We start from the raw sequence: 27,740 nt of genomic DNA, 5'->3' as shown, positions 1-27,740 counted from the left end.
GGACATTGATTGAGGAGGGGAACGATTTTCTGTTCTTAAGTACCTGGAAAGAAAATTTTAAAACACTAAAGTGCAGATCTCTAGGCCATTACAGGCACAAAAATTATAAAGAGGTGCAGCCAAAATTGCGTTGACATTTACAGGTCCTTATCCAGTAGACAACTGTTCGCTTTAAAAAATATTGTGCAATTCAAAAACCAGTTCACTTCTTTCGTGCCGTCAGACAATCTGAAGTTGTCACTGCCCGCTAAGTGAGACGTCACGAGATCTTGGGACCGCACAGGAAGCGCTTGACGACCACCCATTTCGTTAGCATCATACGATGTTGATTCCGCCTCCAGAGAACGCGAGGGTCCTCTTGCTGGGGAATGAGGAGCCGCTGAGAGCTGGCTGGTTGCCTTGGACCAGAGAGGTTTTCAGTTCCATTTCGCAGGCTACGATGGCCGCATTGAGTTCCACTTGAGCTCGATGAACGACATAAAACATGAGGCCTATACTTATAATTATCTGTGAATAAAAATAAAACAATACGATTAACAGTATCTTACACAGCAAAAAAAATTTTAATAAATGCTTGGCTAAGAAATATTTCAAACTGAATGCTTCTTAAGAGTGATGCAAAAAGGGCTTTGCTTTTGTTTTTTATTTCGGAAAGGTTTACACATAATTATTCTTTCTTTCCTTGACTATTTCTTCTGGGAATGGAAGGTCAAAACCTTCAGGTACCCATTATGCAGTATTAGATAAATACAGGCAGACTTATATCCGCTTAGTTCACAGAAATGATGCTAATTTGATAAAGTACTAAAAAAGCTTCCTTCAAGAACTAATAAATGTCTACAACAGAGGTAGTGATGGCTTATACTTCATTAATACAATCAACATAGTGTTATATATTTGCATAATTATAAATGTTCATTTCTTTTTTGTTTTGTTTAGGGGTCACACTCAGTTCTGGGGCTTCCTTCGGGCTCTCGGCTCAGGGCTCACTCCTAGCAGGGCTGAGGAACCATGATGGTGTCAGAGATTGAACCTCGGTGGACCTTGTGCAAGGTAAATGCCCTGCCTGCTGTACTAAATCGCTCAGGCCCCTATAAATGTCCATTTCTTGGTCAAAGAGAGGGGTGCACTATCACTTGCAAAAGAACCAGTGGCAAGGCTCCAACATTAAATACAAAGAAGCACTTTTTAAAAAATGAAACTCAAGCTTCAGAAGAAATTATCCAGAGATTATGTGCATGAGATTGTCCGTACTTTGAGAAAAAGGAAAACATTTAGAGGAGGAAGAAAAAGACAAGCCCAGCCTCCAGTGGGCGCCATTCCGGGCTCAGCAACCCCCGGGAAACTGGCCTTGAGTCGCTTAGGCCTCCAAGAGCATGCCCGCCATCCCACAGGAAATCACTGTTCACAAGTTACCAGACCGGAGATTTGAATGTTTAAACTCTTTATATATAAAGAGTTACATTCTGTAACTCTTTTGAAATTGCATTTCTTGGAGTTCATTTGTAAAGCAATTCTTCAGCACTAGAAGCAAGCAATCTCGATAAAAGGGTCAGAGTGCATCCTGTTGGCTACAGTAACCTATCCTAAAGTATGCTTTTCCAACCGCGCCTACTCATCAGTGCATTAACCACCACCAGACACAGAGAAGAATTCCTAAGGTGGAAGTATTCTAAACCCAAGTGCCAAGGGCACGAAGGAGCCAGAGGTGGGGGAAATGTGGAACTTGTGCCAAGGGGCACTGTTAGAGAGTACCCATTACTTAATTCTAATTAAAGACTTTAATTCCTGCATCAGGGTTACAGACAGGGTTCAAAGGGCGAGAGTGCGTACTTTGCCTCTGGAAGTCCAGTGCTTATCCCTGGGTACTGTGTGGTCTCTGGAACACTGCCAGTCACACCCACACCCCTGCTGCGAAGTTGAGGGTTCATTCAAAAACAAAACGTAACAATCTGCCGCTCTGCTACCTCAGCTGTCTTCAAACAAGGAAACAATCCTAACTTATCACTGGAGAGGACTACCATGGAAAGAGACAAAAAGATTGCCAGCAAATTTGATGAAAAAACGATACGCATGAGATAGTTAATTCTGTTTAAGTGAGAAATTTGGACTGGATGTGGGTATGCAGGTCAGCCTAAAAGTACTTGTTTTGGAAGAGCCCGAGAGTTTAAGCCCCATACAGTTGAAAAAACAAGGAGAAAATACACATGCCACATCCAAAGCAGCTCCGTGAAGGGGCTTAAGACTGAGCTGTGGTTATGAACTAGGGGTGTCCTTACACAAGTCCTATCAAAGCACCAACGTAGGGATCGGATTTGTCAAGGAGAGAGTTTTCAGCATGACACCAGAGAGCCTGGATAAGAACCTTGGAAGAGCCTCAAGTTAGAGTTGAGAAGGGGCTGGAAGTGAGTCAGGCCAGTGGGGAGTGGAGTGCGTGCGTGCGTGCGTGCGTGCGTGCGTGCGTGCGTGCGTGCGTGCGTGTGTGTGTGTGTGTGTGTGTATGTAGGGTGCGGGTGCAGAATCACAAGAGTAGTTGTTAAAGAAGCAGGGAAGAAAGTATCTGAAGAGCAGCACGGCTCAGTCTCAGATTATTGAGAGGTCAGAGCAGGTAACTGGAACAGGAATCTGAGTTGGACCCAGCGCTCTGAATCTGTTTCCAGTGATGACCCTTCTTGTCTTGAGAACTTTTCACACAACACTGAGGTATAGAGAATAGGAGCTGGGATCAACAAGGTTAGTGATGACCTTAGAGAAGACGGGGAGAGGATATGGCAAAGATACCATCAGTAAATTTAGACTCAGTGGAAAACAGTTTCAAGTTCCCGAAGGATGAACTGGCTCCGTATTTCCAAGGGATTTTCCTCCAGCTTGTTTGGAGGTTCTAGCAAGCTACCGAGAGTATCTCGCCTGCACGACAGAGCCTGGCAAGCTCCCCGTGATGTATTCGATATGCCAAACACAGTAACAACAAAAGTCTCCAATGGAGACGTTACTGGGCCCGCTCGAGCAAATCGATGAACAACGGGAGGACAGTGACAGTGACAGTTTCCTCCAGCACCCAGCACACCTAGTAACTTGTTTCCTTCATTCAAACAAAAGCATCCAACGCAGGTAGAGTATAAACCTTCACACAGAAAGAGAGTGGGATCGCTCACTGTTAAGCTAAAAGCTTGCTGGCATCACGAGCAGAACGGAATCAGGTGACTTCTGAGTAAATGATGAGTTTCCACTGGAAGCTTCTGACTTTTCTACTAAGCAAGAAATGAGAGATCTTTTCATGAGAATGAAGAGCCAAGTAGCAGAAGGGTGAAAAATTTACGGTCAAGATAATTCAGAATCTTTCACTGAGGAGGTTGAGGGTGAGACAAAATGAACTGGATAACATGGGTCAGTGCTGGAAAGTCAGCTCAAGTTCGTAAGCATGAAAAGCACTGCCGGGGGCTGGAATGACAGCACAGTGGGTAGGGCCTTTGCCTTGCACGTGGCCGACCCGGATTGGATTCCCAGCATCCTATATGGTCCCGCATGCACCATAGAGGATCACTCAGGAGTGATTCCTGAGTACAGAGACAGGAAGAACCCAGGTGCATCACAGGATGTGACACAAAAAAGAAAAAAGCAAAAAAAAAGAAAAACAAAAAGGAAAGTAAGGCCAATCTGGCTCTTTGACTTCCCTAACAGAAGAAATGATACAAAGTACATCATCTAGAGCTGGGTTCTGGCTGAGGGGGGCTAGGAAAGAGGGGCCTGAGAGAGAGAGAGAGAGAGAGAGACAGACAGACAGAGAGAGAGACAGAGAGAGAGACAGAGAGACAGAGAGACAGAGACAGAGACAGAGAGAGACAGAGAGACAGAGAGAGACAGAGACAGAGACAGAGACAGAGACAGAGACAGAGAGAGAGAGCATGTGGCCAAGGTGGGTTTGTTCCCTGGCACCCTATAATGTCCCCCAGATTACCAGTAGGAGAGATCATCCCTGGGTGCCAGGAGTAAGTCTTGAACACTGCTGGGTGTGGCCCGAAAACAAAACAAATGAGTAAGTGAATTAAAGACATTTCCATGAATCTGGGTTAGGCTGAAGCCAAGAAACAGTCTACTTTTCCATGAACATCTTATTTAGCCTGCTTAATATTTTCTGACTGTGGATTCTCTTAGATGCCATAAAACTCGGGTAAATCCACCATTCTATCAGCTTTTTTCTAGCCAATAGGAAGAAGGCCACGGGCACTTGGCTGACCCTCATCTACCTTCATTCTTTCCTTCCTGCCTATTTTCCCCATCAAAGGGATTTCTCTGCCCTCTTTTCATTCTTCTGTGTGTTCTCTGTAAACTGAATCAAATCCTTTCTGAATCAAAATAAGCTATAAATAGCAATAAATCAAATCAAGGCCACTTGGTGTTGATGGATGATTTTTTTTTTCAGATTCTAGACCTAAGAAATAACTGCCTTTTGTAAACTGAGCTTAAATTTGCTTACTCAAAGAAAGAGTAAGAAATCAGAGGAAAAGAGAGAATTCTATATACTAAAAACCAAAACAAAAACTGACAAATGGATAAAAAATTTTATCCTATTATAATGCTATCAATTATAATTAAGAGCAATTTGCTAAGATATATACAATTATAATAAAGAACTGCAATTACATATATATAATCAAGACTGAAAAAGGTATTTCAAGGCTGAGGAGACAGCTCCTAGGAGGCGTTTACAAGCTTTAATTTACCCCTGTATCACATGTTATCCCCATTACAGAAGTAACGCCCAGCACCATGAAAGCAAGAAGCCCCCAAACACCACTGTGGGTGACCCACACAAGGGAAGTACTTCAAATGGTTCAGTGGTCTGTAGGAAAGCAGAAAAACAAATCATGCTTAAATATACTCAGTCTTCAGGGGTCGAAGAGATAGTACAGTAAGTAGATAATGGCACTTGCCTTGCACACAGCCGACCAGGGTTTGATCCCATGTGGTCCCCAACCCCTGTTCAGGGGGTTTCTGAGCACAGAGCCAGGAGCAAACTCTGAGCATCACCAGCTCTGACCCAAAAACAAAGCTACAGAAGCCAAACAAATAAACTAAAAGTCTGAGAACGTGGTGTTAAGACAGAATCTTATACCTCGTGAAGATCACAAATGTAAGTCATCACAGATAGAATGTATTTACAACTTAATGTCACATTAACATTTATAATGTGGCACACTAATAAAAATAACAAAATCTCCCAAATCTAGATTCACGTTATCTTTGGAAGAAAAAAGAAGAAAAATTCACAACAAAAAAAGACTAACTTTTTACCTGAATATCAATAGCCAAATAGATTATGACATCTTTTTCTTAAAACAAAGCCATTTTATTTATAATATTAATATTCCCAGACTTAATTTTTATTTTCACACAACTGCTTAAGCACAAAGAAAATGAACTCTGGCTCTATGTAACATATTAACCCCAAAACTTGACAACAATGCCACTAACAGCAAATCTGTAAAATGATACCATATTCTCAACACCACAAGTTAAAAATAACAAAGAAATGGATCAGAAAACACTCATTATTGTACTATGCATAGTAGTGGTCTACTGGTTGTGAGCATCGTTCAGATCCTGATACTGGGTCTTGCAGCTATGCTCTTAGGCCAAGTCCTCTCTAACAGTCTGCTGGTAAGGTAGTGCTCGGGGATCGGAGAGGAAATGCTTAATTTGGAGCCCCTGGCAGTGTCCATGGTGCAAATACTGCTGACACGAATAATTTTAAGCTTCTAATGTGATGCCACTGATTCCAGAGGTGAGAGACGCACACCCCAAGTTGGTTCAAATTAATAAGAGTACTTCCAGGAGTATTGGCAAGCATTAAACGAGTTTTAAAATATAATGTATAAAGCTTCCACCAAAGGGTTAGTCACGATCACCATTATCTCTTCAGAAACAATAATAGGGTTTGGTTGGGAAATGAATCAGTGCAAAAAATCCACCACTAGAATAGATGACATGCAACCTATAGTCTTTAAAAAAGTAAATATTGTAGTGTGATTAACTTATACCTTAATAAAGTCATTTAAATAATAATAATTAAAAAACACCAGTTTGCTGCACCCTTTCTCAAAGAGAATTTTCAGTTTGAAACAAATATGCTCCAAACACTCCATATACCTGAAAATGTAAAGACTGTTGAAATACGAAGTTGCACTGAGAGAACTAGAAAAGGCATAAAAACCCTCTGAGATTATTTGTCATCAAATCAGTCAGACTGAGACCAGCAATGCCCCACAGACTGGAAAAAGAGAGGAGCACCCGGGCCTTAGACTCACCTGTAAACAGAAAACGAAGTATCCGCTAAGAGTCTGCTCGGCAATGACGTCTTCCATGGTCCGCAGGGTGGTGCCCAGGTAAGAATTCAGGAGCTGGGTGGGAAGCAGGCCCACCGAGGACGCCATCAGGTAGTTGGGGAGGGAGAGATCAGTGATCTGGAAGCACAGATTCGAAGGAATGAAGGCCCCGTGGATCAAATGCCAGCCTCACTCACTGCAACCTGCATGGCCTTTGCTCATGATTTTTCTTGCAAGGGAATCCAGCGACTCATACACATTACATAGCTTTCTGACTCGCCTCAGGAATACAGGCAAGTTGTAGAAAGACTCAGAGTGAAACAAATATTAAAGGAAAGACTTAATTCTCTATTATGGTGCCACTGAAGGCACTTTAGACGGTCTTTTCTTCTTCCAGATAAGTGGAATGTGCACATATGACACTTAGCAAAATCTGCCGTGTGAGTCTCCCTCCTGGAGCTATTTCTCAGAGCCTACTGAAATGGCAGCGTGGTAATCACCCTGCAAATTACTTACCCTGAGAACGACAACCTAGTGCTAAGCGTTCAATGATACATTCTGCCTACAGTCGTTTCATCTGCAAAATAATCACCACGGGGCTGGAGCGATAGTACAGCAAGTAGGACATTTGCCTTACAGGTGGCCAACCTGGGTTCGATTCCCAGCACTCCATATGGTCCCCTGAGCACCACCAGGAGTAATTCCTGAGTGCACGAGCCAGGAGTAGACCCTGAGCATCACCGGGTGTGACCCAAAAAGCAAAAAAATAAAACAGCAAAAAAAAAAAATAATAATCACCACGACCATGCATGGTTGTTAGAATAAGAAGTATCTGAGCCGTACCTAGTAATCAACACTCACATGAAGGTGCCATCACAGTTGTGCAATCCTATTAGCACGGGATACCGTAGCAGAGTTTAACCCCTCTGCTGCTGTGGGTCATTTAAACCGCCTTCACATTTTGTTTCTTGTATGTGAAGATATCTTCCTTTGCTATTTAATTTGGGGGCGAATGCTATCTGTGTGGGAGGCTGTGACTTTGGGGACTGCCTGTACTTACTAGATGCTTATTTTCTAGTTAGGAAACAAACAGAAAAGGACCTCCATCTCTCCTGCGAGCAGGCAAACAGCCAGATCTTAAATAGTTCTCCGGAACAGTCCGTGTTGCAAAGAACCCATGTCTGCAGCCAACAGCGAAACTAGACAGCGGCCTGCCAATGGAAAGCTGAGTGCGCCTCACGGGGTGCCAGTGCTCCTTGGTGAACCCCAAGACATCTACAAGCCCGGCCCACACATCTGCGCGCATTATTTGAGGAGCTGAGTGACAGGGACCCGCTATATCGTAAGGACGCCCTGACCCGAAGCAACTAGGAGACAGGAAGGACTTCCTGCTTGGGTGAGGGGTCTGCGATGGCCGGCCCACCGCATGGGTCCAGGCTCACAGGTGTGAACAAGTTGATAAACAAAGGCTTAAGTCACTCGGCGTTGGGCTGACCCACTATACAGCAGTATAGTGATTGTGCAATGCCTCTCCCATTCTTTTAGGCTTCTGGGGTTATTTTGGTTTGGATGTTTTGGTTTGGGGGACACACTTGGCAGTGCTCGCTCAGGGCTTACTCCTGGCTCTGTGCTCAGGGATTAGTCCTAGTGGAGTTCGGGGGACCAAATGGGGTGTTGGGAACTAAATTCCCTAAGCCAGTTACATTCAAGGCAAGCAGATGCTGCCGGCACTATCTCTCAGACCCTCCATTAACTTACTGGCAGAACACTAGGAGTGGAATTACTGTCACAAACTAAAAACGAAGTAGCCCCAAACAGTTCACACTGGTTTACAATCCAATGGGCAAAGTTGACACGTCCCTCTTACTGTACCATTATCAGGCTTTAAGAATTAAATTTTCACCCTGTTAAGTTTAGAGAGCTCAAGGTCGTTAGGCTACACCATTTGTCTGTTTGCTTCTGGCCATACTCAGAGGTACTCAGGGCTGACTCCTAGGTCAGTGCTCAGGAACCACTCCTGGAGGTGCTGTATGATCTTTCTGGCCCACTACTTCAGACTATATTAATTCTGGTTTTAAATATCTGTTCTTTCAACCAAGCATGCGATTATTATCCCACACCCGAGAGAATGAGCACGTGAAAAAGAAGGGAAACGACCTAAGTTGACAAGGCAATGGAGGGGCTGGGATGCTCTCACCCAGGTGGGGTCAGTGGCGTGTCCAGTAGCCGCTACAGAAAACGGGAAAGGGACTCGGGAAGAAATAAAGACGCTGAAAGCCCGGGTGGGCAGAGCAGAAAAAACAAAGACCTGAGCCCATGCTTTCCACATGGGAAGTCTGGGTTCCACACCACATAGTTCCCCAGGCAGTCCCAGAGACAGCTCTCAGCCTCAGACACAGTCATTAAACAGAACAGATGACCCTTTGCCTTTGCAACTACCGGGACTGAGCCTGAGATGACGATGTCGCATGAAAGAAGCCCAAACAAACAGGATGGACAAGTGCAAGAAGACGGTTCCTCAAAAGAGGAATAAAAATAACCAAAGGGGATAAAAACAAGTCGCGACAAAAATAACTCTTAGACTGCAAATACTATGATGATTACAGAGGGGGTGGCGAGAGGATGGGGTGGGCATCTGACACAGAGTGGGGTGTGGGGCGGGGCCCCAGCAGAGAGACGGAAAGCTGCACCCACAAAATCCACACAGTATTTTAGACCAACGTGGCCCAGTGAAGCAGTGGCCCAGGGACACTTTCTATTTATACTTCTTCCGGCCTTATTTGTGCACATCTGCCCATTCTTGACCCACACCAGGCAAGAGCTCCACCCCTCTCCTTTACTCTTAAGTGATTTTTGGTTGGTTGGTTGGTTGGTTTTAGTTTCGGGGAGGGACACACCCAGCGATGCTCAGGGCTTACTCCTAGCTCTGCGCTCAGAAATTACTCCTGGCAATGCTCGGGGGACCATATGGGGTGCTGGGAACCAAACCTAGGTCAGCTGCGTGCAAGGCAAATGCCTCCCCACTGTCCTGTTGCTCCAGCCCGTATTTCTGGAGTTCTTTATGTGGTAAGGAAACCTGCTTTTTTCAAGTGGCAAACATTTTTTTTTTTAAGCATCCCTTATCTTTTATGCCTGGTAAATGTTTCTGTGACTTAATCACGTCTTCTCCGCATTGGTTTTGTTTTGTCGTCACATGTGGCTGTGCCCGGGGCTTCCTCTTGGCTCTGCACTCAGGGATCACTCCTGAGGAGGGTTGGGGACCATATACATGTTGGGGATCAAACCCAGGTTCGCCGTGGCAAGGCTACACGATCTCATTGGTGCCCTAACTCACTTTTTATGTGAGCCTCCTATTCTCCTAATAAACTTTTCACACTCCCATTAATGATAGTTATCATTGCCCCTCCCTCACCCCCTCCCCCCACCCCCCCCAGGGGTCAAGATCCAGGACCACCATGTAGTTTATATTGAAAAGTCTTTCAGTATAAAAGTTTCCCTACATGTTTGACAATCACAGAGAAAAATCCAATAGTTATGTAAAGAAGAGATTTCATATACCAGAAATAATGCTGGAGGATGAAGGAACAGTACAGTGGCTAGGGCGCTTGCCATGCAAGCAGCTGACCCGGGTTCAAATCCGGGATCCCTGAGCACGGGCTGCTCACTCCAATTCTTTGGTCAGGAAGGAAACGAACTGGTAGATCTTACCTCCTTTCCGATCTGGTATTTTAATCAACTACAGAATGTAACTGGAAGTTATTCTCATGGCTATCTAATAACCCCATAAACCCTATTTTCAGTCAGGTTACATTCACCTTGCCATAGTAAGATTGCAAATGCTACACTGATTCACTGTGAGCAATTCACGAAACTACCGATCCGATGGCAGTACCAAACGTGATGTTCCCGCAAGGGCCCGAGAGAGACAGGAAGACACCGTCGCCCTGAGATCAGTAACAACACATCTCAGGAGGACTGGCAGGACGGGGGGACTCGGGAAGGATTCTGTACAGAAGGAGGAAGGGAAAAGAGGTACTGGAAGGAGCTGGAGAAGGCGCCAGGAGGCAAACACACATTTGCAACAGACACTGACAGCTGCGAGGTCGACGGGCACAGATGAGACGGACCAGGGCGGTGCGGCAGGGACAGTCCTGGCAGGTCTGTGATATTGGCAACACAGTGGGGACATGTGCCTATAACTTTTTTAAAATCAAAGCTAGTGGGGCCAGAGAGAGTACAATGGGTCAAGTGCTTGCCTAACGTGGCTGACCCAGATTTGATCCCCAACAATCCATATGGCTCCCCCCAAACACTACCAGAAGTAAGACCTGAGCACTGCTGTGGGGTGGCCCCAAATCCCAAAAATCAAATCAAAACCAGGCAAGTACGCAAGGTGATACTGCTCAAGTGCTTTGCTAAACCAGGGACAAGTGTGCAAGGCCGTGGGGAATCTAGCCCAGGGACAATGTGAATAGAGCGACACTTGAGGAAGGTCCCCCTGTCAATCTGTTTTGTGTGGTTGTTGCTAGTTTTTGTTTTGTTCTGGCTGCTCTCACAGTCTGCGCCTGGCAGAGCTCAGGGAAGCCCAAGAAGATCAAACCTGGGCTGGTCACACGTACCTCACGCGTCCAGCCCAACGCACACTCTCTCCAGCCCTCCCACAGCAAGCCGCAGCAATAAAGAACTTCCTGGGGCTGGAGCGACAGCACAGCGGGCAGGGTGTTTGACTTACATGCGGCCGACCTGGGTTCGATTCCAAGCATCCCATATGGTCCCCTAAGCACCGCCAGGAGTGATTCCTGAGTGCAGAGCCAGGAGTAACCTCTGTGCATTGCCAGGTGTGACCCAAAAAGAAAAAGAAAGAAATAAAGACCTTTCTTCTGCATGAATGGATCAAATGTAGCAAATGAGTAGCACTGCACTGTCCTCTCGTTCATCCACTTGCTCCAGCGGGCCCAGTAACGCCTCTCCATGTTGAGATTTGTTGTTACTGTGTTTGGCATATCGAATACATCACTGGAAGCTTGCCAGGCTTTGCCGTGCTGGCGAGATAGTCTCAGTAGCTTGCCGGGCTCTCGGAGAGGGGCAGAGGAATCGAACCCAGGTCAGCCGGGCTGGCTGCGTGCAAGGCAAACGCCCTACCGCTGTGCTATTGCTCCAGCAAATGAGTACAAACTAAAATGAGTTAGTAGACTATGACATAAAACACAGGAAAATCATCTTTTTAAAAATAAATTAGGGCAAAGGTCCAGAATGTCAGAACGCAAAGGGTCTGTCCATAGTCTTTCAATATAAAAGTTTTCCAACACTTATGTAAAGAAGAGATTTCATATACCAGAAATAAAGCTGGAGGATGAAGGGATAGTACAATGGCTAGGGCGCTTGCCTTGCAAGCAGCTGACCTGGGTTCAAATCCGGGATCCTGTCTGATCCCCTGAGCACTGGCAGAAGGAATTCCTTACTGCGGAGACAAAAGTAACTGCTGAGCACTGCCAGGTATGGACCAAAAATCAAAACAAAAAAAAGAAAAAAAAATCACTCGACTGATTTTATAGGACCTTTAGTTCAAAACATTAAATATATCAAATTTTTCATGACATACTCATCCTACAGAAATAAAATGGGTGCTGTTATCTATATTTCCTTTCTGAAAAGTTACATTATAAAGGAAGCAAAAGCTAAAATGGCAAGAAATAAATAAATTCGACTTTGCATTGTAAGGAGAGTGAAATGACTTAACCAAAGGGCAACACGTAAGATTTTTCCATTTACAATAAAGCTAATATATAAAATATGGCTTCAAAATATAATTAACTTAGAGCACTTGCCATCCCAGTGACCTTACTCATCAACTTTAAAACAGTTTGCTTGCCGTGTCTTCTGATAATTTCATCTGACATTCCTCTAAGTTTTGTCGGAGCCAGCAATATGAAAGCAATGTGTTCTACGCCTGCCAAGGGGGCAGGCGGGGACAGCAGGGACTCCAGGGACACCCTCGGTGGTGGGACTGGTGTTGCAACACAGTATCCCTGGAACAATTCTATTATGGACAGCTTTCAATCACGGTGTCCTGATAAATTCAAAAAGACAACAGCAAAAAAAAAAAAAGCAGAAAACTTGATTTGAAATAAACACTTTAAAAACATAAAAATCTTTATCTTTTTTCTTTGCCTGGGAATGGGGGTGGCAGTGGTCAGGGGTCACTCCTGGCTCTGTCTCTGCACTCAGGAATCACTCCTGGCCGACTCAGGAGACCGCTTGGGGTGCTGGGGAAACCCAGGTTGGCCACATGCCTGGCAAGAGCCCCTACCTCTTGCTACAAAGACAGGAAACATCGCCCGAGTAGCTACTCATGGAAACTCCTGCCTCCACAGCCGGGATGTGAGTTAGAACTGTTCTCCCTAAAGCAGTGCTGGCAGTCCCAAGTGGCGCGGAGAGGGGATGGCGAGTTGGGAGTGCCAGCCTCGGGCCAGCAGCATTCTAGAAGCGCCATCAGAATACATTCTTTCTTATTCTCTGGGGTACTGTGAATGGTTTGGAGATGAATTCATTTTTCTGCGGGCAAGGAGGGGCTAGTGGAAATAGTGCCATAAAAGAAACAGATCCCCTGGGCTGGAGCGATAGCACAGTGGGTAGGGCTTTTGCCTTGCACGCGGCCGACCCAGGTCCGATTCCCAGCATCCCATATGGTCTCCCTGAGCACTGCCAGGAGTAACTCCTGAGTGCAGAGCCAAGAGTAACCCCTGAGCATCACAGGGTGTGACCCAAGAAGCAAAAGAAAGAAAGAAAGAAAGAAAGAAAGAACGAAAGAAAGAAAGAAAGAAAGAGATCCCATCAAAATGGGGGGGGGGGAAGGACCAGAAGAAAAAAAAAATCCTAAAACCTGTAAGAAAGCTGCTTCAAGTGTGCTCAAGGCCTTTGCAGACTGATTCCTATCCCAGGCTGGAGGGGAGTGTCAGCCCCTGCCCCGCCCGCCCGGCCCCAGCCCTGCATTCTCCACATCCAGACTCCGTTAAGAAATGGACCCGGCTGGGTTGGGTTTGCCTGGGGTTTCCTCTGAGCTTTGCACTCTTCCGATGCTGTGGGAACTCTATGGGGTGCTTGGCCCAGAGGGTCTGCCTAAGGGCAAGCATCCTGCCAACTCAGAAATTACAGCTTTGTGTTGGTTCTTTTTAATCATCACAAGATATAAAGATGTTATAAAGATGTTCAGGGTTGGGTTTCAGTCGCTCAGTGTTCCAGCATCCACTCCCTTCGACTACCCAATCTCTCTCTCTCTCCCCCCCCACCACACACACACACACACACACACACACACACACACACACAGAGCCGCCCTCCCCCATGCACACCCTTTTACCTACTTTCAGTAGGTAAAAGCACTCAGTTCTTATCCAGAGCAATCATTTTTAATTATCACTGGAATACCTGATACACCTTTTCTATCTGGAGGGAAAAAATGCATATTTTAGGGATCAGAGGGCCCCTGCCTTGCATGGGGGCAACCTGGCTTTAATCCCAGGCATCCCCTGAGAGTCCCACAAGCTCACTAGGACTGGTCTCTAAGAGCAGAGCCAGGAGTAAGCCCTGAGCACTACCACTTGTGGTTCCCAAAACAAACCAAAAAAAAAAAAAATCGAACGAAAAAACAAAAAAACCACTGTATCTCATATAACATTTTTGATTTCAGCTACAGGTCCTTTTTATAGTCACGATGAATGAACTATTGAACAAATATGGATCAAATGCCAGCTGTAAGCTAGGAGGGAAAAGAATTACTGTGTGGTCACTGCAATTCTTTTCTTTTCTTTTAAGAAGCTGTGGTTTTACAAAGTTTATAATGGGGTTTACAATGTTGCTATTCTCACCCCTCTGTGCCCTGGGTTGGAGGCTCTCACCCTGAAACCTGACTCCAGGACAGACACCTTTGTACTTACTGCAGCTGATTCTGAAATCACTCAGTAGCACAATCATCAACATGTTCTTTACATTCAGTAAAATCGGTGTGGGGGCAGGAAGGGAAGGACAGGAACACGCCAGGTTATATAAGAAAAGCACATTCACTTAAAAAAATGCAAAAACTACAAAAATCTGGGCCTCCTGTGGCTGGCCAATCCCCAGCTCCCCCTACGGCCCCTGAGCCCTGCTGGGCTTGGCCCACAAACTGAAACACTAGAAACATAAAATGTGCACGGTAGTTTTCTTCTTTGTTTTTGCTATACATTTCAAAGTATTTACAAAGGATATTTACACCATAGACAACAACAACAACAAAAAAATAGTGTTAAAGTAAGTTTTAACAAAATCTCTCTGCTTTTAAATAATTTTTAAAAATCTCTAGGGGGGAATAAAACAAACTTGTTACTATGATAAATATGCTTCAGACAGAGGGTTTTTGGTTTTGTTTTTTAATAAGTTCTAGGCCTGTAAAGGCATTTTAAAAAAATCACAGAATTGGACAACTGAAACAAAACAAAAAAGAAATTAATTTCAAGGCCCTACTATGAGGCCCAAGGCCCTGCCAGGCAGGCTGTGACCGCCAACTCTGGCCATGCTATCCACCCGGTCCAGTTATGCTTCAAGTCCCCTCCAGCACAAAGTGCATGTCCTTTTTCCTACTCTATCTGAACTGTAACACTATAAGTGAATCAAGTATTTTAAGAAGACGTACGTCATCATTAGCCAGGCTGGCACAGACACAACCCAGGCATTACAGCCCAGAATCTGTATCCGGATCTGTGGTCTAATCTACAACACAGAAATGATGGCAAAATTGCAAGTTTCATAAAACACACTATTAGTTCTGAAAGATCCTGTTGTGACTCAGAATTATGCCTTGTTTTCTTGTGCTTTGGGGCGACTCCTGGCAGGACTGAGAGACCATATGGGATGCCGGATTGTCTGTGCGCAAGGCATAAACCTAACCTTTATACTCGCATTGGCCCAGTATTTGCCTGGTGATGCCCAGGAGTTACTCCTGACTCAGCAACTCAAGAGTCACTCCTGGCAGGCTCAGGGGACCATCAAGGATGCCAGGGATTGGACCTGGGTTGCCTGTGTCCAAGGCAAGCATCCTACCAGCTGAAGGATGGCTCCAGCCCCAATATTTGCCTTTTGATGAGCAAATTCTGAGATGAAGAGTGAATTCGAGATCTACTCTAAGATCCCTCCTTTTATACATAAAACTGGAGGTGAGAAAATCACTTTGCCAAAGTCACAAAGGAGCTGACACAGAATTTGAAGTCCCTAAAGAGTCCATGAGCTTTATATATATATATATATATATATATATATCATGGAGGACCCAAACCAGGAGGAATTGTTGGTGGGATGTGGAGAAAACGGAAGGAAACCCTGGGGCAGGAAGACGAAGGCATTTAGGGCTCTTGCTGCTCCCGGCAGCCCCTGGCCTTCACAGCACTGCTGGGTGCAACTGTGGAGGGTCCCCAAGCACCCCCAAGCCTCAAGCCCTCGCCCTAACCATCCCTCTGACCTACCAGGCAGAGCATGACGGGCCCCAGGATCATGACTGGGCCCCAGCTCAGGAGCTGACCTGGGGAGCCTCTCACTCCCAAACAGAAACACATAAAAAAAAAAGGTACATTTCTGCCCTGCTGGGTGTGAAGGCACCCAGGGCAGTCTCTGACAATCGCTTCTCAAATATCACAACTAGTACTGGGCACTGGGCCTGGGGCGTGGCCAACCAGACTTGATCCCAGACATCACTGCTGGGAACCCCTGTGAAGACCCCACTCGGCCCTGGTACCCACTGCTCATGGCTCACACTGAACCTGGCCGGTGGAAAACCGCAAGGAGAGACCCTGGGGTATTCCCCAGCATGGTTCCGGAGCCCCCACACCTTGCTCCCACTGCAGAGAGATAAAAAGCAGAACTTGTACAGGACCCAGATATTTCATTCCCTGACATCTATGCCAGGAACACACAAACGCCCACGAGAAGAGCAGCGCGCACATCCCTGCCCACCGCAACCGCTGTGGGAAAGAGCCGATACTAAGTATCCAAGTTAGACGCAAGGCAAAAGAAGCGGTGGCACTGGCCCTGGGCCATCTCAGGCACCACATCCTCCCACCTCCGCCGGGAAGCAACCGGACAGGCTGGCCAAGGATCTCTGCAAGGGACCCGGCTCCCCTGTGCCCTGGCGGGGGAGCCCCTGCCGCTCTCTGCCCCTGCAAACAAACTAGGCTGCGGAATACGCCTCAGCTCTGAGAGGGCGCCGGCCTGCCTTCAACCAGCACGGCCCCAGAGAAAGGCAGGGTGCAAGCAAGGCGGAAAAAGGGGTGCCCAGCTGGGACGATCCCGCGCATGCGTAACAAGGAAAGGGAACAGAACATGAGTATTGCCAAGGGCACACCGACACCTGCTTGCATTCTGGAGACAGAAGCGACAGCACCAAGCGAGCGGGGCGGGGCTGACCAGAAGAGATGTAAGGGCAGTCCTGGAGGGTACAGAAATGGGACAGCCCATAAGCATGAGGAAGAAAACACTACTGTAAGCATGTTACACTATCACAAGACTTCTCTGTGTTTTATTTATTTATTTATTTTTGCTTATGGGCGATGCTCAGGGCTTACTCCTGGCTCTGTGCTCAGGGATTACTCCTGGTGGCTTTGGGTACCAGACGGGAGTGCCAGGGATCGGACGTTGGTTCGCCACATGCAAGTTCACTGTACCATCTCTCCAGCCCCCACAATATATTTCAAAAAGTTCTTTTGAAATATCCATGACATTAAGTTGTTACCATATTTCTGGCTTCCTAGCCCCAAACCAGTCAAGAACGTTTTTCTGTAACATTTCAATTATGAAATGCATGACTAAATTACAAATTATGAATTACCTTGTTCATGATTATTTAATGCAAAGTAGGAAAATTATTCATTAGAGTAACATTTGCCTTAACATCTCTCTTTCTATCATCTTTTGCTGTGACTATTTTTGTCACAAATTGCATAAATTACTATCCCGTCCAGATTAAATAATCTTTGTTTGTTTTTGGACCACACCTGCCGGTGCTCAGGGCTTACTACTGGCTCTTCTCTCAGATTACTTCTGGCAGGACCCAGCTTGCTGGCTGGCTGTATTTTTACTCCAGGGATTGCTCCAACATAAGCTATTCCTGTAAAATACTAGGCAGTCACTCTTTTTTCTTGAACTTTGCAGATCCCATTGCTTATTCATTACTCTGAGCTCCGTCTTTCCAGTAGGGACACTAATAAGCATCACCATACTGCACGAACACTATTTACAAACATGCAAACTGGACGCTCACAAAACTTTCCCATGCATGAAATATTATTTGGATTTTTTTTAATTACTTTTAAATTAAAAAAATGGTTTTCTTTTATGTGTGGCACCAAAATCAGTGACCTGGCTTAGGGGACACCTCAGTTCACCCCTGCTCTAAAATCCGTGGGTGATGCCTAATTCTTCCCCCAGGAAACTGGCCCTGTCATGTGGGAAAGTGGTCCACGTTTGGTATGAGATACACTGCCGTGGCTACACAGTGTTGTTCTTAGAATAACATGGTTCAGAGTTCTGAGAACCCTGAACTAGTACCCCGCTAGCTTTATAACTGGCCCCCTGACAAACTATGTGCCTGGGGGCGATTACTTCACCACTCCCTGCCTCAATGACCTGCATGATAAAACGAGGGCAAGTTGCTAAGAAGTATTAAACAGGTACTGTGTGCATCTCCGAGTACCAACACAGAAGTGCAATAAACATGTTAGATAATGAAATTAGAAAATGAGTTCCCAAGTCCTCCTTTTGGAATGCGGAGGGAAATAGTGTATAATGGACAAATGACATGTTTATCAGCTACACAGCAAACGTTATTACACACATTTCACCACAGAAGGCCTGCGAGATTACATCTGACCCGCTCAAACTTGCTAGATCCGCGTCTGGTCCAGTGTTCGAAATTTTCGTTCCATGCAGCTGTCTCTTAGTCACTCCTAACACCTCGATGAACTATTTTGGTGACTAAGGGAGATCAGGAGTACAAATCTGTTTGTAGACTGCAATGTGCTATACATGTCTGAAGATATGGGATGCTGAGGATTGAACCCTGGTCAGCCGCATACAAGGCAAATACCCTACCCGCTATACTCTCACTCTGGCCACTGAAGATCTTTTATGCTACACCTTTTCTACTTATATTTCAAAAACTTAATGTCAAGGAACCAATCCATCCAGTCCACCAGGAGTGATCCACAAGCACTACTGGGTATGGTCCAAAACCAAAAGTAAATAAATAAATGAAGAAAAGAGACAGGGTCTCCTATGGAATAACCATATCGCAAGAATCTATATGAATGCCATTTACCTACAACAGACAACCATCATGCTGTCTTTATTATTTTTTGGGTAAAGTCAGTGGTTCAGGCAGGAGATACAGGGCAGCAAGAATCTATATGAATACCATTTACCTACAACAGACAACCATCATGCTGTCTTTATTATTTTTTGGGTAAAGTCAGTGGTTCAGGCAGGAGATACAGGGCAGCGGTTAGGGTTTGCCTTGCCCGTGGTTGAACTACAGCCACGACTCTGGTTCCTTCCCAGGACCATGGCACCATATGTTGTCTCCCACGGTGTGACTAGGTGTAGCCCCTGAGCACAAAGCCAGGGTGTGCCTCCCACCTCAACTAAGGGTTAAAATGACTTGCATCTCGGAGCAGTGACCCGAGGGAAGGCAGAGGCCTTGGGAGCACAGGGACATGGCTTACTCGGGACATCGGACTCCGGAGCCCAGAGCGTGCCGGCAGTTTTCAGCACTGAGCTGTTTCCTGAGGCCTAAGGACTCTTAGGACTTCGACTACCAGATGTGTCACAAGTCCTTTCATTGTCCAATCAGTTTTTCTAGCAATTGTGTAGTATCTCTCCACCCCCATTTGAAGAAGAAAAAAAAAGTTTCACCTGAAGATGCAAGAGCACAGATCCGCTCTGCTCTTACATCAGAAAGACCATGTTTACCTCTCGGAGTGCTGAGGATTAAAGACACTGCACTCATCAGAGAGTGTTCAGGATGGCAAAGAGGCAAGACTACAGAGGGCGAACAAGTGAGCATGTGGAATTTATCCTGAGGGGAAAATGAAACGCAGGTGAGGGAGCTTCCGGGGAAGGAGTACCAAGATCTGAAGATCTGATCTGCATTTCAGAAACACCTTTCTGGGGAGAGAAAAGCCTGGTCTGGACACAGGAGCCAGGCGGGGCAGAGAAGCCTGAGCAGGGGCAGCCGGCCAAACACAGGAGGCAGAGACCACAGGAGCCAAGCAATGATTAGACAATAGGAGGGGGAGGAGGAGGAGGGCGCCAAGGGCTAGCATTATAAAAACAACTACCAAACTCTCCAGTGCTCAGCCCCTCCTGGGCCACCGCTTTGAAGTTAGCTGTGCCCCATAGGTCACTGTGGCCAGTCGGAAGTGAGACCCTCGCAGGTGGAAGCGGTGAGAGCAGGGGCAGGAGACAGGACCCCACAGGCCGGCGGCGAGGACCAGAGGTCCAGGATCCTTGCAACTGCCTGGCCTGCACGGCCCTGCAAGGGGTGTCTGTGGGGGACCCCCCCCCCATACTGGGCTGAGCTGCGACGCCACAGAAGCGCCAGGCCCCACCTGCGGCCGGGAGTGGCCCCGAAGGCCCAACGCCACTGGGGAAGAACAACCCTCTTCAAAAGGAAAGGGAAAAGGAAAAGGGAAGAGAAGCCACTGTGTACCTTGGCTGAAGTGAGCAAATTATTCTGATTGCTGGGGCCACTTTTGTAAGCAGAGAACTCAGAAAACTGGCCACGACCGAGATCAAGAATATAGACAAGAGCTTCAAAACTAACCTGCTGCTGGCTCAGAGCGATTATTTACTAACAAAACCCCCCGGAAAGTGAAAACTACAGCAGTTTACGGGAGGGAAAAGGGAGTTGGACGGCAGGAATAAGCAAGAGGTCCTTTTCTGTGTGGGGGGAGGATGGGGAGATGGCACCTGGAGCACGGTGAGTCCTATGCACGTATGGAGCATGACATAAGGCCCAACGTCCTGCAGTACCAAATGAACTTTTCAGTAGAATACCCAATATCTGGGCTAGAGCAATAGCACAGCGGGTAGGGCATTTGCCTTGCGTGCAACCAACATGCCCCCCCCCCCGCCCCGAGTTTGATTCCTCCGCCCCTCTCGGAGAGCGTGGCAAGCTACTGAGAGTATCTCGCTCGCACAGCAAAGCCTGGCAAGCTATGTGTGACGTATTCGATATGCCAAACACAGTAACAAGTCTCACAATGTTACTGGGCCCGCTCGAGCAAATCGATGAACAACAGGAGGACAGTGACAGTGACCCAATATCCACCCATCTCGGGCTCACGCCTCAGCTTAGCCACGTGATAGGTGAGAGACTGAGAAGGCATTCCCAGATGAGGCCTCCATTTCCTCCTCAGTGACACAGTGCAACGGGGTTTCAAGGAGTCATTTGAAACCCTCCCGATAACACTATTAGCCAAGAACAACTCTCCTTGCCCCAAAGCCTAAAGATAAGGAGAGCTGGTCCTCAGTTTACCCTCCCCCCAAACTTAACTCTTTCAGTCTTGAGATGGTGTATGCCTCAGGGACCATCCAGTTGGAATCTACTGTTCCACCCCCAGCCTGGAAACTGCAGCCCATCCCGCCTTCCTGACCCTCACTGAGTTGTGTTTCTCATTTGATGGGTCCGGAGCGAGGGGCTGTGGAATCAAGCCTTCGAGGTGACAGGGCTTTTCCCTTCTTTCCTCCTGACCCCGGAGCAAAGCACGGCCAGCACTGGCCAACTCAGATCTCCACTGCACAATGACCTTCTTCCAAGTACAAAAGATAATGTCTCAAATATTTAACCGGTCAGAGACAAGCCTGAGGCTAGAGCGAGAGTACAGCTGACAGGGCACTTCCCTTGCACTCAGCCGGCCCAGGCTCAACAGCCAGCATCCCCACAGTTCCCTGGGCCAGCCAGGAATGATCAGTATCCCCCACGGTTCCCTGGGCCCCGCCAGGAGTGATCAGCCTCCCCCATGGTTTCCCGGACTCCACCAGGAGTGGTCAGCATCCCCAACCATTCCCTGGGCCTGGCCAGGAGTCATCAGCATCCCCTACAGTTCCCTAGGCCCCATCAGGAGTGATCAGCATCCCCTACAGTTCCCGGGGACCCGCCAGGAGTGATCTCTGAGCACTGCCAGGTATGGCCCCAACACAAACAAACAAAACAAAATCTTATTTTGAATGAACATATAACAAGTGCTTATGCTAGAAGCAAGGCACTTGCTTAAGTGTAGTAGATACTCGAGCAGAGATAGGGCCCTGGGCTGGCACCCTGTCATCAACCCGCATGGGAAAGGCTGACTCTAGCAGTGACTGAGTTCCGGGATGACTGTGGGTAAAGGAGCACTGAGAGACAGAAGCCACATGGAGTGTTTGTTACACCAGGCTCGGTTGCATGTATTTGTTCTCTGTAATCTTCCCAACAATCCTTCACAATTGATTCTCTCCTTTCCTCATTCTACAAACAGGCAATTTGACCAAGGTGAAGAGCCTCCTGCAGACAGAATTCCATCACAACTGCACCTGCTCAGCAATTCTGCAGGATATGCAGAATCACCTTCCCTGGGGCTCAGGAGATTAGAAATACTTGTGGTAGGGTCAGAGGAATAGACCAGCAGGCAGGGCATTAGCTTTGCATCCAGACAACTGGGGTTCCATTACTGGCACCCCAGATGGGCTTCTGAGCATGCCAGGGCTGATTCCGAAGTACAGATCTAGGAGTAACGTCTGAGCAAAACGGGGTGCAGCCCAAGCCCTGCCTCCCTGCCAGAAGAACCAAGTGTGAAAAGAACAGAGCATAGTAGGCACACTGCACTCAGTCAGACAAGGCACAAGGATCACAGTAATACTGGAGAATAAGGGGCTGGAGAGCTAGAACAGCGGGTAGGGCATTTGCCTTGCATGCGGCCAACCTGAGTTCGATTCCCAGCATCCCATATGGTCCCCTGAGCACCGCCAGGAGTAACTCCTGAGTGCAGAGCCAGGAGTAACCCCTGTGCATCGCCGGGTGTGACCCAAAAAAGAAAAAAAAAAAAAACCCTGGAGAATAAAAGAATAGTTTCACAAAATTCAGGTTCCCGAGAGAGTCTTCCTTCAAAACCTCCGGACACTTGATTTATTATTACCCAAGACAGGGTCAAAGTTCATCTTACCACTCCAAACTCCTGAAAGCTGTGAAAAACTAAGGATTTCAGGTACAGACCACATCGAAGTTAACCGCGAAGAAAATCCCTGAGCTGGAGAGATGGTACAGGGGCTTAGGACTCAGGCACTGGCTTTGGATGCGGCCAAGTCGGGTTCAACCCCCAGCTCAGCACGGCCTAAGCTTTCCTGCCATCATCAGGAGTGATCCCTAGGCACAGAGCCAGGAGTAAGCCCTGAGCCTCACCAGGAGTGACCCCTGAACAAAGCTGCCTAAGTGCCAAAAACCAAATCCCTCCTCCTCAGGCCTCATGCTAGTCATTGCTGCTATAGGTCAAAAACAAACAAAAAACCAGCAAAACAAAATCAACAGATTGGCAAGAGTTTAGAAACAAGGGGGGGGGGGGGTGGAAATCCCCTCAATTTCACGACACAGGCTGATGTCCCTAATACAAAGGAGAAAGTTTGTGGAGCCTAACAACTTTTCAAAAATACGTCAGGATCTTGAACATACTAGAAAATACACTAGCCCCTGTATTTTTGAACCCTGTATCTCTTTAAATACTGACATGGCATACTTTTAGGTCTAGCTTTAAGGTAGAGTTCCTGGAAACCGATGGACTCTGGAGTTTTGAGTAACTGAATCTGGGAAATCTAAACTATTTCAATCCCTGCACTTTAGAAAAAAAGGAAAGAAGGAGGCTGGAAAGATAGTTAGAGCAGGGTAAGGCATTTGCCTTGCACACACCTGACCTGGGTTTGAATCCCTACATCTGGTTCCTGCCTGAGCCAGGAGCTGCAGCAGCAAGCCCTGAGCACCGCAGGGTGTGAACCCACCCGCACCCACCAAAAAAAAATAAACAGGAAATCAGAGGTAGATCATCGGGTTGATAATTTGTTCCGAAATCACTGTTTGTAAAGATCTGATTTTCTTCAACCAGCTGATCGCCTGAGTAGTACTTCTCCTCCAACCCTTATATGAAGATGTGCACAACCTAGCCAGATCCAAGCTGGCCAAGTAAAACCCGAAAACGAAGCAAAGGCTAGTGTCGGGAGAGTACCTATGCTTTAGGGGTGCAGGCGGCTGGCACTTTGACGGCTGGTGGAGATGCCCAAAAGATTTAAGCAAAAAAAGCATGAATCGTAACGCCACATGTAACCTCAAAAACAGTATATATTTTGAAAACCCACAACCACTGGGCAAGGGGTTATTTGTCCTACGCAGTTGTATTCCCAACCTAGTGAAGTTCCTCCAAAGAAGGGTAAAACAGTGAAGGTTTTCCCCCTTTGTGTAAAGCAAAGAGGTACCAGCACAGGATCGGGAACATCGCTCAGAATCCACCACCTGGTGAGGCTTTGGGTTCAAAGACCCCCGCAAGGAAACCAAAAGGAAAAGAAAGGTCCCTACTCCCAAATTCTACCCAAGTGCAAACGACTACGGCGTGGACAGCCACCCCTGGGCTGTTGAACAAACACTTCTCCAGCCCCCCAGCTGCCAAAAAAAAAAAAAAAAAAAAAAAACTTGAGTGAAACTTGGACGCTTCCAGGCAGGCCACGGAGAAAGCGAGAAATCCGAACCGGGCCCCTTCCCCGCTTGCCAAGATGACAGGATGTTTAAAATGAACGTTTCCATCTCTCAGCTCCCGGGGGACTCCGGCTTTCTCGGGCTGGGATGCCAGAGGGAGGGCGGGGTGGCGGGGGTGCATTTCCCAGGGGGTGGCCCGGTCTGGGCCCCCACGTCTCGGGGCGGCAGCAAGTCGCCGGACCCCCCCCCCACACCCCACACGTCACAGTGGGCGCCCGCCCGTCACTCACCGAGAACACGGCGTTCTGCAGCCCGAACGGGATGGGGGTGAGCCTGGCCAGCGCCACCACCTTCAGGCCGCTGCCCCCCTCCACCACGCGAATCACGGCGCTGAGCTGCTCGCTGCTCTGGATGCGCGCGGCCACCCGGGCGGTGAGCAGCCGCTTGCACACCACATGCGCCACGAAGGTGCCGATGAGGACGCCCACCACCATCAGCCCCATGCCCAGCACGAAGCCGTACAGGTAGCCGGCGGCCACGTTGAGCACGATGTAGCCCCAGCCGCAGGGGAACGAGACCACGATGAAGCCCACGACGAAGAGCAGCACGCCGAGCAGCGAGTCGAGGCTCTCCACCCAGAGCAGGAGGTGCTGCAGCGAGCGGCGGGCCAGCGCCAGCGACGCGCCGCACAGCGCGGCCAGCACGCACGCCAGCACCAGGCTCCGGCACCAACAGGTGCTGCCCAGGCAGCCGCAGCGCCACGGCCTCACCTCGGCCACGCCGCCCGCGCCGCCGCCGCCGGGGCCGCCCGCCGAGGCTCCTCCCGGCGCGGGCAGCTCCGCGGCCACAGGCGCCCCGTGGCGCTCCAGACAGGCGCCGAGCAGCGCGCCCGCCGCTGCCGCTGCCGCCGCCGCCGCCGCCGCGCCCGGCCCGCCCCCGCGGGGGAGGCGCCCGCCCGCCGCCGCGGCCCCGCCCGCCGCCCGCGGCCCGGCCCGCCGGCCCCAGCGCTCGGCGCGGGGGGGCGGGCGCCGGGGGCGGGGCCAACGCCGCCGCCGCCGCCGCCGCTGCGGGGTTCCGCATGCCCCGCCCGGCCGCGCGCCGCCGGCCGGCCTCCGCTCCCCGGGTTCGTTCCTTTGGGGTGGGGGCGAGGGGGCACACCCCCGGGACCCCGCGCCGGCCGGAGACCGCCCCTTCTCGGCCGCGGGGGCGGAGCCTCGGGTCGCGGGGCGGGGCCTCTGCGCGGGGGGCGGGGCCTCTGTGCGTGCGGGCCCGTGGCTCGGCGCCGTTGGGGGGCGGGGCCTCTCCCGCGTGGGCGGGGAAATCGAGCTGGGTGGGCGGGGCCTCCGTCCGAGCGTGCCGGACCGCTGTGCGTGTGGGCGGGGCCTCTCGCATGTGGGCGGGGAAAAACTAGATTTGTGGGCGGGGCCTCCGTGCATACCTACCGAACCTTTGTGCGTGGCGGCAGGCAGATCTGCGCCTGTGGGCGGGGCCTCTACCACGAGGGCAGGGAAATATAGCCGGGCGGGCGGGGCCTCCGTGCGTGCGTGCCGGACCTTTGTGCGTGGCGGCAGGCACATCTGCGCCTGTGGGCGGGGTCTCTAGCATGTGGGCGGGGAAAAACCAGATTTGTGGGCGGTGCCTCCGTGCAAGCGTGCCAGACCTCTGTACCTCTGTGCTCTGGGCGGGCAGATCTGCGCGTGAGGGCGGGGCCTCGCATGTGGGCGTGGAAATCAAGCACGATGGGCGTGGTTTCTGTGCTTTGAGAGGGCAGATATGCGCTTGTGGGAGGGGTTTTTGCATGTGGGCGGGGAATCCTAGCTGGTAGGGCGGGGCCTCCGCTCAGTTTGTGGGTGGGGCTTCTTGTGAGTGGGCTGGGAAAGCTGTCTGGGGGCGTGGCCTATCGCGGGTGGGCGTGGTTAAACTGTCTCCAGACTCCAGACTGGGAGCAGCTGTGGGTGGATGGGGACCCGAGAGGAAGATTCCGAGGGATGGCTTGGGTCTTTGGCACGTTCTGTTCTTGACTTTCCCAGGCCAGCGCGGTCTTTGCCATTCGGACCCAGCTCTGGTCTATGAGTTCACTGCTGGGTGGCCGTCGCGAGAGCCCCTCGGGCTGCAGCGGCCAGTGCTGCCCAGGCGGTGCTGGAAGCAGAGTTGTTCATCGATGCTGGGAGGGATTTGCTAGCTGTCCTCTTGAGCAGCCGGTGAGGGCAGCATGAGGCTTTCACCACTTAGGGAAAAGAAGAAACTGGCTCCAGAAGCCCACCCTTGTGAGACTGCCCCTTCTGACCTCTATTGAGGTTCTTTGTTGAGGGTCAGACACAGGGACTGGGGGTTTCTCAAAAAAGATTAGCGGGAGGTCATTTCTTAGGAGGTCACACACTCTCTGAAGACGCCTCGAACTCTTTGCTGGTTTCTTGAAGGCTTTTTGCCCCTTTAACGTTAGTCTTGCTCAAATTTTCTTTCCTTCTTTTTTTTCTTATTTAGCCTTGGCTGAGGCTTCTCATCCCAGGTCGTAGCTTTAATCCCACCATATCACTCAAGTACTGAGGGTCCCCAAGCCTGTCTTCAGTTCCCTCACTTTTGTAGAGCCTCAAACTTACTGATGCATGGTCGATAGATACCAAATTGGACTCTGGTGCAAAAAAAGATTCGATAATTGTGTTTTGTCAAGTCATTAATCCCTGCCTATGGTTGTCTTTTTAAATTACAAAGTAGGATGTTTGGCATTATGCCCGAAATTAGTGTTGAACTACATCGTGATACCAATAATTTAGAGCATATCCCCCCATTAGGACTAGAGCGATAGTACAGTAACCAGAGCTATATGCATGCGGCAGACCTGGGTTCCATCATCGGCGTTCCCATATGGGAGAACCATCAGGAGTAGTTCCTGAATGCAGAGCCGGGAGTCACCCCTGAGCATCACCAGATATGACCCCCAGGAACCCACCAAATCTGCTTTTCCTTTAGGGACCTTACTTCAATGGATGACTTTGTGTCCAGTTGTCTGCCAAATATGTTGGGTTCTTATACATCTGGAACCCAGTGCTTTTCATACCTTTCTTCTTGCTTTTACCTGAGTCAGGTTGAGTCCCGCAAAGGTGTCAGGCACATTACCCTATGTTCTCATCAGTACCATGTCCGATTTAGTATTTTCATCCTAGTCCCAATCACTTTTAAACGAACTCATGACAATTTTGAATTTTTTTGTTTTCATTTCTTTTAATTTTCTGATTACATCACTACGTTTTTAGCCTAGATTTATTCAAGGTGGGCCCATTGTTTCTATAAGAAGAATAAGGTGCTCGTTGAATGTTTATTGATGAAACAAATTATTGCAGTGAACAGGAGAAGATATGGCAGGAAAACCAGAGTGGATTTGAAGCTAAGTGCATTGTCTGAGCAAGAAGCTATTAGGGATTGAAGGTATTATGCTAAGGGAAATAAGCCAGATGGAGAAAAACAAATACCATTTGATTTCACTCAAATGTGAAAAAGATCACAGATCACAGATCATCCTGTTATTCGTCGATTGCCTCGAGCAGGCCCCAGTAACGTCTCCTTCATCCTAGCACTGAAATTATATTCAAGGCTCTTTAGGAGAATGAGACCCATCATTGTTACTGGTACTTGGCATATTGGGTACGCCACGGGGAGTTTGCCAGACTCTGCCGTGT

General features: G+C 48.6%; 1 protein-coding gene across 1 annotated transcript; it reads right to left on the bottom strand.

Moving 5' to 3' along the window:
- On the bottom strand, positions 1-25,640 carry TMEM64 (transmembrane protein 64). Its single transcript, XM_056112575.1, has 4 exons — positions 25,506-25,640; positions 24,354-25,031; positions 6,309-6,464; positions 1-507 (listed from the first exon to the last, which is right to left on the bottom strand). Exons 1-4 carry the CDS (start codon positions 25,638-25,640, stop codon positions 316-318), a joined length of 1,161 nt encoding a protein of 386 aa, XP_055968550.1. The 3' UTR covers positions 1-315.
- Positions 25,641-27,740: the final 2,100 nt, after the last annotated feature.

This window comes from Sorex fumeus, unplaced genomic scaffold, assembly GCF_029834395.1.
Source record: "Sorex fumeus unplaced genomic scaffold, SorFum_2.1 ptg000002l, whole genome shotgun sequence".
Lineage (NCBI taxonomy): Eukaryota > Metazoa > Chordata > Mammalia > Eulipotyphla > Soricidae > Sorex > Sorex fumeus.
The sequence above is the reverse complement of the archived record's forward strand: the minus strand, read 5'-3'. Positions and strand labels throughout refer to the sequence as shown.

Bases quoted from the DNA above. Each gene is read 5' to 3' on its own strand.
- TMEM64 (XM_056112575.1), bottom strand. From the start codon at position 25,640: ATGTGCCTGCCGCCACGCACAAAGGTCCGGCACGCACGCACGGAGGCC. The intron at 25,032-25,505 runs GTAGGTATGCAC...GCGGCGGGCGGG, and splicing joins CCGCCACGCACAAAGGTTCG to GCCGCGGCGGCGGGCGGGCG. The intron at 6,465-24,353 runs GTGAGTGACGGG...CTGTGCTTCCAG, and splicing joins TGCAGAACGCCGTGTTCTCG to ATCACTGATCTCTCCCTCCC.